The 12055-nt window shown below is 38.3% G+C and overlaps 1 protein-coding gene across 2 annotated transcripts; it reads left to right on the top strand.

Annotated features, from left to right (window-relative positions):
- Positions 1-754: 754 nt before the first annotated feature.
- LOC149830688 (uncharacterized) lies at positions 755-7553 on the top strand. 2 transcript variants are annotated; one of them, XM_090016703.1, is made up of 7 exons: positions 755-1174; positions 2340-2394; positions 2549-2623; positions 2740-2831; positions 6227-6308; positions 6903-6986; positions 7174-7553. In XM_090016703.1, exons 1-7 carry the CDS (start codon positions 789-791, stop codon positions 7297-7299), a joined length of 900 nt encoding a protein of 299 aa, XP_089872829.1. In that variant the 5' UTR covers positions 755-788; the 3' UTR covers positions 7300-7553. The 2 variants fall into 2 exon arrangements, with proteins under 2 accessions (XP_089872829.1, XP_089872830.1); XM_090016704.1 differs by lacking the exon at positions 2549-2623.
- The last annotated feature ends 4502 nt before the right edge of the window (positions 7554-12055 follow it).

The following is a 12055-nucleotide window of genomic DNA, read 5'->3' as shown; positions in this document are numbered from 1 at the left end:
GTTGATTAAACCATATTGAGAAAAAAAAACAATGGGTCGGATTCCAAACTCACGGGCAAGTTCGGTTTTGCTGGGCCACATGTGATTTCTAATCAAATTTGATTTGGAGTGATATGAATCAGAATTACATGAAGCTTCTTCTGATTATGATTCTCGTTTAAATGATAAAGCAACTCTCATTTGAAAAGGTAAATGAGAGACCATTTCTCACTACTCATTTTCTCTGATGTTTGTTTAGCAAATGTCAATGAGATTCATTCTTCTGTTTGCATGATAGTCCGACTCTCATGACACTCAACCGAACATACGCTCATTGGGTTGGCGATACCGCTAGCGGCAAATGGTTTGGTTGAGGCTCCCTTTGGATGCCGTTCATCTATGGTGATGAACGGCTCAAAACAACAGCAGCAATTTGCTTTTTGTTTGAGTCGTCCATTGTTCGGATCATAGATGCTGTTTATAACCAGTATCAACGACTGAAATTTCTTCTAGAGACCCTTCGAGAAATAAGCACCATGGTTGCTTGATAGTGTTCATTGCCGTCACTCACACACAAAAGGGCACGTACCTAGCGAAAGAGCAACGCCCCACACGCAAATCTTTTGACTAGAGGTGCCTAAAGGTTGGTTGGATATTCCGAGGGCATAAGCCCAGCATGTGGTTGGGAGCCGTTTGCCATTTCTACGCACGCTTGGGACACTGTTCGCAAGTTTTGGCGACGGCCACCTTCCCTTTTCCTATTAAATTACATGAAAAAGGTGGACTTCTTTGCTTAGGCACCAAATAGAATGAAGTGCCCTTCGGTTCCCTCTGCTACAAGGGGGGCCAGACCCACATCGCCTACCGAATTCAGGGTTCAGGGATGCCTCAGATCGCTGTGCCATGGTGACAGCGCATCATTTACACTAGATTTGAAGTACCCATCTCAGTATAAGGGTTGGTGTTTAAGATTTGGAGGGCACCCACTTCACATCCACAGGGTTAAGACCAGGGGTTGTGAGGTTGGTAGGGTCTGTTCACAGGGAACCAAGTCTGGCAAGGTTTATGGGGAAGAGTGTGTGATGAGTGATGGGGACAGTGATATTGGTGCCATTGATGGTGATGATGATGATGGTAGTGGTGGTATTGATGAATTGTCCTGTTTCAGAGGGTTGGTGCTGGATGTTTCATACAGGTAAGTTGTTCTGATTGTGGAGTACCTTTCTTTCTTTGGTCGGTGCTTCTCTTTAAGTTCGAATGGAGTTTTTGTTTAGTTTGGATGGCTTTCTTCTTGTTGGCTGGTGATTGAGTGTGCTTGTAGGATTTGCTTAGCTCGTTTGAGGCTTATGATCACATAAATTTATAGTTTTTAGATTGATGTTCTTACGATCATTATTTTATGTGATCTTCTTTAGTTTCTTATCTTGATCCTGTTTTGTGTAACTCTATTCACCGCATTCTTTGACTCTTAAGGATGTTAAATGGTAACATTAATTTGATGATGTAGTCTCCTAAGATGTCATCTATTGGTTGCATAAAATACTATTCATTTCTCGTGTCCTCAGAATCTATGCACTGGTCAATCACCTAAAATGCACCATGGTAAGCAAGTGATTAAGTCATAACCAATCAAAGAGTTGCTGCTTGTGATGTTATGAGCTATGGGATTTTTCTTATAATGCTCCTGTTAATATTTGGGGATGCAAATGGTTTGGACTTTGGACTTAGTCTGTCTGGTATAGGCATTATTGCATCCGACTTGATTGGATATAGGTTGGAGTAAACAGAAACGGGGTGGTTTACAAGACCTCTATCCCTTCAACTTTTCACCCTTACAGGATATGGTTTTACAAGTATTTAAGGCTCTGATGTTAACCCTAAACCAGATCCAACAGTTGAGCTAATTGGATTTGGAAGGGTCTTATAAGGACTCCAGGCAAACAGCAATAGATCAGTCAGATTTGGGAATGAACCTGGCTTCCAAATTAATGTTACACCAGGAACACCTCTGTTTAGTTCCTACCAGAATGTTGAATTGAACGGTAGACTACATCTTTATTTCATGTGTTTTTCATGTACAAATATATATTTTGGTCCATTGCTTCAAATTATGTGATTTACCTTGATATTTTTTTATGAATGTATGCCCATATTCTGTCCCTCATATGGTATTTCTATAGTAATATCTTTATATCATTAGCTATGTGGTTGAAATTCTTTTTTATGTGTGCGATCCTGATTTTTTTCCCTTTCTCATTCTTTTTCATGTTTTCTAAATGATTTCATCTTGAATGTTATTGCGATAGCAGAACGGTTACTTATTCTTTTCATGCACTTTGTTTGATTGTGATCATGCTCAGACCCATCAATGTTGTATGCTGGAGACGTGCCATTTGTTTGGAATTTATGGAGAAGGTTAGACCAAATCTCCGGTTATTGTAGTTATTTTTTGGTAACTGCATTATGAAAAAAATGAATGCATTTACTATTATGTATATCTTCTTATCTACTTATCTTTGTCTTTGTCGCCTTAAGCAAAAATGTAAGATAGTGATCTTGTTTTAACCAGGCTGATGTGTTGGAGTACTATGATCAAACCGTCTCTTCTCCACATGGTTCTTTTTACATACCAGCTGTTCTAAGAGTAAACAATCACTCTCATTCAGTGTACTCTTGTTTGTGGAAAAGTTTGTGTCCACTCTTTTGTGTGCTTTAATTTTGACTTATCACTTATCAGCAGCCTTTGCGTGCCATTTTCAGGTTCCAAATTTACGTCAGGTTGTCAAGAGGAGAAGGATCAGACAGCACCTTAGTCGTAAAAATATATTCTTTCGAGATGATTTCACTTGTCAGTAAGTATCATTAAGAATAATGATTTAGAAAGCTTCTTCATTCTGGATGTATATATTAAGATCATTTGGTTCCTTATCATGCGTGGAAAATTTCAAGTAGGGACCCATCTTTTACCGCATATTGAAAATAAACCCATGCTTTTCAAAAATGATATTTTAGGACTCATTTTTCTGATAATATAGCCAAAGTGAGACCTGATGTTACATGCATATGAAATGTCTTTTTGTAAACTTGCTTTGTGAACAATGTTATGCTCTTATGTTATTCTACAAGAAGGGTATATTAGTATGACTCATGGCTAAACTATAACAACCTGAGTTAGTGGAACTTGGGTCCCAAATTATCTATTTCTTTAATAGTCTTCAAATGTCAATTTTAAGAACATGAGTCTGTTTTCTGAATTAGTATAAAAGACGGGTCTGTGCATGGAACTTATCCATATTATCTTTGTACCAAGTCGATTAAAACAAAAGGGAAAATGTTATTCCTAAATGATGGTATTCTGAGGAATTAGAACAAGCACACAGATATCTTTTGTAGGCTCTGTTTGGGAGCCTACTGTCGGAGAAGAGCTGGGAATCTCCAGCGTCAACTCTTGTTTGGAAGAGTGGAAAAGATGCAGTTGAGAGTGCATTTGCATGTGCCAGTTCCACATTTCAACGCCCATGAAAACGAGGTGGTAATTAGCAACTGCTGCACCAGTTTCCCTTCCGATGCTCCTCAGTGACCTTTCTAACAGCCTTTACTGTGTTATTTATTAGCATGCAAGCTGCATCCTGAACAACTTGAAAATATAAGTGCAGAATCCTCGTCACTGTAAGAGGCTTTCCAAACAACTGTATGGATTTGACAAAGCCATAAAAACTGTGGATTCCTCACTTGCATCCCTAGCTGCAGGTTTCCAAACAGAGCCTTAATCAGTCACTGGGTTGCTTAGCTTGGCTGAAATACAGCTTACAAGGGTTTCTATAATTCAAATGGTACCTAGTGTACTGGGAATCTCTGAGCACCTGGCAACTACAATGATCCACAATCTTTGGTTTCTTCTTCCTACTGACTCATTGCAATTTTGCCATCATGAGGGAGTTCATTTTATTAAGTTTAGTCTTGAATCCACATGTTCTTTTCTCCAGAACTTTGACTGCATGCATAGCAAAGCCCAATTTCACATTTTTGAAGTTTCTTGTCAGCTTAGTACATTTTTATTTTTGTATCAAATTGTGTTATAATTTGTTAGAAATAATACAAAATATATCAAAGCACTGGCATCTGTTATGAGATCTGGAAAATGTTGAGACTGTGCCAAGGATTGTAACATCCAACACGAATTTGGATGCTGGGACAACTGATTCACGGAGGAAGCCGTAGGTCTGATTTTCATATGGCATGCATGAAGACTTCATCTGATGCAAGCATTCTGACAATGAACATTGGCTTGACAATTCACTTTCTGATCTTTAGTCAGTTCATTCAGTTAACAGATGGGCTATGGCTTGGGTGATCACATCCAGTTCTCTTGTTTGTGCTCTTTTGGAGAATTGAATTAACTCTTTGGGACTCATTTAGGGCAGAAGTGGGTTTGATTGTAAGTTTTATAAGGGCTCGTTGTGCATAGGATGCTATTCATGGAGCAGGCTATACTCCCAAGTTGATTCCAAAGGCCCATTATCAATGTGGCTTTAAATTATTTTACCTGTTAATCTGCCATTCTCCACCAAGGTGGATGTCACTCAACAAAGGGGCATTAAGTGTCATCTATCTTCCTTAGGAGTTTTAATGCAGAACTTTCTGAAATAGCATACCATAAGATGGCTAACATAATGATAGTATTTGTATGTTTGGAAAAAGATGAATTTGTCCTATCTAGCCACAAAAATTCCTCCATTTTTCACCACAGTACTGGAAGCCACATATGTTTTGAAGGAATGCACTACAAGAATTGGCTTATCTTGGAACATGGTCTCTGCTTTTGATGGGTATGAATGAACGCTAGAATTTGGAAAGATTAAGCATTGTACAGTATTTACTTGGTAGTAGAATCAATGTTTTTATTATCTTTTAGGATGTAGTCTACTCATTTTAATCTAACATGACTTCTTGTAAGGCTGGCAGATGATTCACTCACCCTAATCTCTTAATAGATTGGTAAAAAGCAGGTACTGCAGAAACAGTTAAATGCTTAAACCAAACTAATTCACAGTTTGCATCCTGGACCTAGATGGCATGGGTTAGATTGGACTTAACTACTCGGTGCAGAATCAGGTTTTCTTAGTCTCTTATGGCTTGTTGCATAGTTACCGGAAGCTTCTTGCTACGTGGGAAACTCTTCACTTCTCCAAAAGGAGGGGAAGCTTTGGGGCTTCCAGAATATGGGAAACTTGATTCCTTTTAGTGGGAAGCCCGCTTCCTCCTCGTTTCCTAAATTGATTCTCTTTCGTCTCCTTAACGTTTCCCTCTCTTGTCACTTCCCACTTGCTTTTCCCTCAATTCCTATGTTTTTTATATTAGAAAATTATAATTTCTTTGTAACAATCTTGCATATTAATTTTATATCTATTTATATTTGTATTTACGTCATTTCTTATTTGCTTTTGCTCGTGTTTCATATTGCTTTCTATGTATTTCCTTTTCATTTTCCATGTGCTTCTATAATTGCTTCACAACCGTATCCCGCTTCCCGCTTCATACTACTTTTTAACACTCACTTCCCTGCTTCCACTTCACATATGGCTTCTCGTATCCATTTTTTTTCCTGATAACTATGGTTTGTTGTTATTCACTTTCACATATGTGGGAGGATGCTCTTCCTGATAAGAACTGCACTCCTAGTTCACTTTGTTTTGTGTGAACTAGTATACCTGGTGTTTCTGTTGGTACAAGAACCGCATTGCGTACAAATCAGAACCACTTTTATTAGCATGTGAAACAAATATCTGCAATTCCATGGACCAATTTAGTTGGTTGTCAAGGGTAGTAGTAAGTGCTTCCATGTTTTTGAGCATTCCTTCTGAAATTTGTACGGTCAAGTTTTTTTTTTTTCTCTAAATCATTCTGGCTGCTTTCAATTTCAAATGAGAGGTTAAACTTTTTATGGTGATGGAAAACATAACCTAAGGCAGTGCCACTGGTGCCCAGTACTATGTTGCAATCTGTATTGAATCCGTACCAGTGGATATGCTCTATGAAATTATTATATTTTTTACATAGAGGGATTTGATCCTTGAATCTTTATCACTGACTAATTTTGCCTGAATCAACTGCTAGCGAAAGAAAAATTATGCATATATATATATATATATATATATATATATATATATATATATATATATATTGTGCCTTTTGTATTAATAAAGCTTATTTTTTGCCGATATTGAGGGGATTTATCTGTCTGTAGGTATTGTTCTTCTCGGGACAATTTGACTATTGATCATGTTTTGCCGACTTCACGTGGTGGGGAATGGAAATGGGAAAATTTGGTGAGCAAATGTATTTTTAATTGCCTACTCTAGTTAGCTTTCTTTTTATACTTGTACTGCATTGTTTAGCATACTATCATCCTGGCTTTTACCTTCATAATTCTGTTGGCTGACAAGCCTGGGCTCCATGGGGACCTGTCTGTGATTTCCCGGTTCCTGCATGAATCAGGCAAGCAATTGTTGCCATATGGATTTAAATTTTGTAAAAAAATCAAAAGACCAGTGGACTTCTGTTGCATGTACAAAGCAGTTCTCATTTAATATAGATGTAGGATAAAGTGGAATAAAAGTGATAACATGCCATTGTAATACTACATATGGAAGTGAACCATTGCCTGAGGTGTTCGAAAAGTGCAAGTGTGAGCACCAATTCATTTTTCTCTGGAATTAACTCAAATTGGATTTGAGCATGCATGCAAACGGCCTTTGTGGTTTTGGTGTTGGGAGGTGAGGGAAGGAATTAAAATGTGAATGAGATCTCTGATCTCAAGGCTTTGGGTGGCTTATTCGAACCAACTCTGAACTGCCATTAGCAGGTCTGAAGACTCTAGATGTTGAAGTCTAATTTTTTGACATGAGACTTACCAACTGCAGGTTACTGCTTGTGCAAAGTGCAACTCTAGGAAAGGGCAGAAAACTATAGAGGAAGCAGGCATGAAGCTGATCAAAGTTCCTAAGGTGGGTATTGCAAGTCTCTGCCTTGGGGTTTCTAGAATTGAATCAAGTGAATTTGATGTCAAATACCATTCTTCGTGGCATGTCTGAACCTAGACTCTTGCTTGATTGATTCTGTGCTAGCTTGCACTTGTACATGTACAATGTTCAATACTAATTGATAAAAAGCTACTTGCTGCCTATGTTGCAGGCATGCAAAGACTTTGATATCCATGCTATACCCCTAACAACTGCAGCCATCAAAATGCTGAAAATGCGAAGAGGATTTCCAGATGAGTGGCATGAGTATCTGGGTCAGCCATCTTCGGAGCCATGACATCAAAACAAAAACGGACAGCGAAACTAAAATGGTATAAATCATGAAAGTATCCTGTTCATCTCAAAGGACTTCCAATTGGTCAATGTGCACAGAGAAACTTGTGATGAGTCTGCTTATTTAGGTTCAGTCTACTTGTGCCTTCTGTCTGATGCATGGCAGTCCTCTCTATTCCCTATAATTTCAGTGTCTGGTGTACATTCTGTAACATGTGATTATTGTACTATCAGTTACCACTTAAAAGTTCTGGAGAATTGTTGCTTTTATCAGTCATGTTGTTGGCATATGAAAGCTGTTCCTGTTGTGTGGGTGTGGGTGTGCACACACACACAGTAATTAATTTTTTTTCATATTTTAGTGGGGATGATTGTAGGACACATTCCATTCTAGGGACTGTGTGATTGGATCTGAACCTACTTAGCATGAGCAGCTCAGTTCTAGCAGAAGATGGGTTTGGTAGGAAGTGGGAATGCCCAAAAACAGAGAAAAAGTCCGAGCGTTTCAGCTGCTAGTGAAATTTATGCAACACTAATAGCATTGATTTTTCTGGAATCTTGGTGTTCTCGTTTGGTTGTAGGAAATGTGGATCCTTTGAATTATGAGAATAGTATGCCTATTTGGTACGTGGATCATACGGGGACTGATGGTTCTGTAGAACATAATTCAGGTGTTCTATTTCATAAATGTGGTATGGGCTGGTCTTAGCCAGGACCTTGCCCGTGCTGATCAAACCCTGTGATTGTTCTGTCAAAGATTTGATGCAGGATATCTATCAAACATGTGTTGGATGCATATGAGGGTAGAGTCCTTATTGGACTTACCTCTCTATTAGGAAAACAGTTTTTAGATTAGAGTGTTGTTTATGTATTCTCTTGTTCTTATCCGGTGGCTTCCTTTTCCAGCTGGGGTGTTAGTTTTTTCCTTCATATAGGGCTTCTTCTGTAACCGTGAGGGTATAAAAATAATATACTGGCTGTTAGCCTCTCTTCATCCGTGGACGTAGGCACATTGCCGAACCATGTTAAATCATTGCATCTCTTCATGCGTGTGGTGTGTGTGATTCCTGGTAAGGTTCTTCATTGGTTAGCATCCATGATTGAAGACGGAAGAGCTATCGCCGATAACACCATGGGAAACCCGGTGGCTGATAATGGCGGAGCATCATCTGCAGATGCTAAGGTTGGTTATCATTATCAAAATCATCTTCTTAAGATTACTAATACGATATTCTCTGGAACCGATTACTTGAGTTGAGCAAAGGCCGTCAAACTTTTTTTAAGTGGTAAATCCAAAGTTTGGTATATCATTGGAAAAAATGTGAAACCAGATCCCTCAGATCCTACCTATGAAAAATAGAAATATGAAAATGATATGGTCATGAGTTGGATATTAAACTCTATGGAACCGGCTATTGGTAGAAGTTTTTTGTTTATGGATTCTGCTCAAGAAATCTGGGATGCGGTTAAAGAAATCTATAGAGAACATATCAATCTTGCAAGAGTATACGAACTTCAACTGAAAATTGCTAAATATACACATGAAGACAAACCCTTTAGCATTTACATTGGTACTCTTAGGGGGATGTGGGATGAATTACTCCAATATCGTCCTCCAACTGGAGATATTCTTGAAAATAAAAAATGTCTTGAGGAAGACAAGGCATTTAAAGTGCTAGCTGGCCTTGGCCCAGATTATGAGAATTTGCGAAGCCAAATTTTAATGATTACGCTCCTGCCATATTACAACACCGTTTGTGCCATGATCCAACGGGAAGAAACTCGCAGAAAGGTTATGAATGCAGGTCCTAAAATTAAGGAAGAGCAATCTGAACGGATGGCATTTCAGGTCAATTTTAAGAAGCATCAATCGGTTGAGACTTTCAATAATACCTCCCAAGACCGATCTAAGGCAAGGCCTAAAATCAAATGCATGTATTGCAAAAACCTGGGCCACTCCAAAGATCGGTGTTGAGACCTTGTTGGTCGACCTAACCAAGACAAGGAGATAGGTATAAAAAAGGATTTGGCAAACTTTGTCACCAAAGAAGATCTGACCCGGTTCTTTAAGAAAATGGCCAAGAGCAACATAGCCACCACCTCTCCGGTTAGTGACGTTCATGTTGATCAGCAAGGTAAGATTCATGCATGTTTTTCATATCTTTCAAATAATGAATGGATTGTAGATTTTGGGGCTTCTGACCACATGACAAATTGCTGCAACAGTTTGACGAGCATAAAAAAACCCGTGTACACTGTTGATGGATCCATCATGATGGTCGTCGGGAAAAAAAATATTAGGCTTATAAATCAAAATTGTGACTCTAAAGTGCTTATTGTTCCTAAACTTGTTGCTAATCTTATATCTGTGAGTAAGATTACAAAGACTCGTGATTGTTTGACCCTTTTCTCCTCAAAGGGTGTGGTTTTTTAGGACAGGAAAACGAAGAAGGTGATTGGTACAGGCTTAGAATGTGATGGACTATACGTCTTCAGTTAGCCAACAAAGGTTTTCTTAAGCTGTGCTCAATCCAGTAATCTTTATAGTCTTTGGGACTCTCGTCTTGGACATGCTTCTGCTAGAGTTTTAAAGCTTTTACTCCCCGAACTTTGCCATGATAATTTAGTGTGTGATGCTTGTGAGTTTGCTAAAGCAACTCGTCTTCCTTTTCAGATTTCCTCTACTAAAAGCAATGTATTGTTTGAAGTTGTTCATTGATGTGTGGGGTCCAGCCCGAGTTAACTCTGTGTTTGGTTTTAAATACTATGTTATATTCATTGAAGATAAATCTCGTGTTACTTGGGTATATTTTCTGAAACATAAACATGAAGTGGCCAAAGTTTTCAAAAGCTTTTATAATCTTGTTCTTACTCAATATGAACGCAAGATAAAACATCTAAGATCTGGTAATGGAGGCGAATACATTAATGACATCCTTAGTAATTTTTTGACCCAACAAGGTATATTGCCCCAAACCATCTATGCTGGAACTCCGTAGCAAAATGGGGTTGCCGAAAGAAAAAATCGGCACTTACTCAACGTTACCCGGTCTCTCATATTTCAGATGAACATGCCCCAATAATATTGGGCGGATGCTATAGCTACTGTGTGTTACATTATAAACCAAGTCCCGAGTTCCAGTCTGGGAAATGAAATACCTATGAAAAGTTTGAGAAGTCGTAAAATGTTCATCAAACATTTGAAAGTTTTCGGGTGCAAGTGTTTTGTTCATCTTCAAGACAAATTCTGAAACAAGCTTGAAAAAAGAGTTGTTAAATGTGTTTTTGTTGGCTGTCTTCAAATAAGGGGTTTTAAGTGTTTTGATCTCATCACAAGAAAGTTGTACATTTCAAGAGATGTGAATTTTTTTTAAAATGAGGCTTACTACCCGTGTCCTAGTAAGGGGGAGAATTAGCCGGATATAACAAGTCCCATACCTAGACCTTTTTTGCCTATTCCAGTGTCGTTAACTGAACCTAGTCCTGATGGCCCAACCGACTTTTCCAATCAAGAAACATTCAACCCTTCCATGCTGAATCCTAATGTCGACCAGTCTATACCAAATCCCAATGTTGACTCTAATTATGTGTCTGATTCCAACCTGAGTCAGGCTATACCCCACTCTACTTAAGAGATCGAAAATATCAGAAGATCTTCTCGACCCACACGACCTCTTGTTAGACTCAGAGATTATTACTCTTATTGCACTACTGAAATATCTAAATCCCATTCTATAGAGTTTCAATTTGATTTTTCAAAACTATCCAAGCCTTATCAAGTATACTCGTCTAAGATTTATGGTCATCATGAACTATCTAGTTATACATAAGCGTTTGAAGATTCTCGATAGAAAAAGGCAATGGATGACGAGTTGGGAGCCTTGCTGAAAAACAATACTTGAACATTAGTCAAGTTGCCTCAAGGAAAAAGAACTGTGAGATGTCGATGAATATATAAAATCAAATACAATAGTGATGGTTTTGTCGAAAGGTACAAAGCAAGGCTTGTAGCTAAGAGGTATAAACAGAAAGAAAGAATTGATTTTTCTGAGACCTTTGCTCCCATTGCTAAGATGAGTTATAATTGTATTCTTCTTTCAGTTGTTGCAATTGAACAATGGGGAGTTTATCAATTAGATGTAAAAAATGTGTTTCTCCACGGTGATTTAGAAGAAGTATATATGGACCCTCCACCTGGGTTTAAGTGTGAGGGTGAAAAAGTTTGCAAGCTTCAAAAATCTATTTACGGCCTCAAACAATCTCCTCGAGCCTGGTTTGCCAAACTTAGCCAAGTCCTTGTTAAAATCGGATATAGATAGAGTATTGCGAACTATATCATGTTTGTGCATATTTCATCACAGGGCACTGTGATTCTGGTGGTCTATGTTGATGACATAATTGTAACAGGGAACAATACAACTATGATGCAGAAAACCAAAGAGGTCATGCATGACAAATTCAAAATCAAAGATCTGGGCAAACTAGGGTATTTTCTTGACATCAAAGTGGCACACTAAAAAAAAGGAATTTTCTTGTGTCAACGGAAATACACGTTGGACCTTCTCAAAGACACTGGTATAATTGGGGCAAAAGTTGCAGAAACTCCTCTTGAAACTAACTGCAAATTAAAGAAAAGTGATGGAGAGGTTGTTTCAAACATTGAGAGTTTTCAAAGGCTCGTGGGAAAATTAATTTATTTGACTATTACTCTGCCAGATATCACATATGCGGTCAACGTAATAAGTCAGTTTATGCATCAA

Source organism: Nuphar pumila, chromosome 8, assembly GCF_984573655.1.
Source record: "Nuphar pumila chromosome 8, dmNupPumi1.hap1.1, whole genome shotgun sequence".
NCBI classification, from domain to species: Eukaryota; Viridiplantae; Streptophyta; class Magnoliopsida; order Nymphaeales; family Nymphaeaceae; genus Nuphar; species Nuphar pumila.
The sequence above is the reverse complement of the archived record's forward strand: the minus strand, read 5'-3'. Positions and strand labels throughout refer to the sequence as shown.

What these genes read in the sequence shown, in the direction of transcription:
- LOC149830688 (XM_090016703.1), top strand. Translation starts at nt 789, where the DNA reads ATGAAGTGCCCTTCGGTTCCCTCTGCTACAAGGGGGGCCAGACCCACA. An exon ending in AATGGAAATGGGAAAATTTG is followed by an intron (nt 6,309 to 6,902) that starts GTGAGCAAATGT and finishes TACCAACTGCAG; the next exon opens with GTTACTGCTTGTGCAAAGTG. An exon ending in AGCTGATCAAAGTTCCTAAG is followed by an intron (nt 6,987 to 7,173) that starts GTGGGTATTGCA and finishes CCTATGTTGCAG; the next exon opens with GCATGCAAAGACTTTGATAT.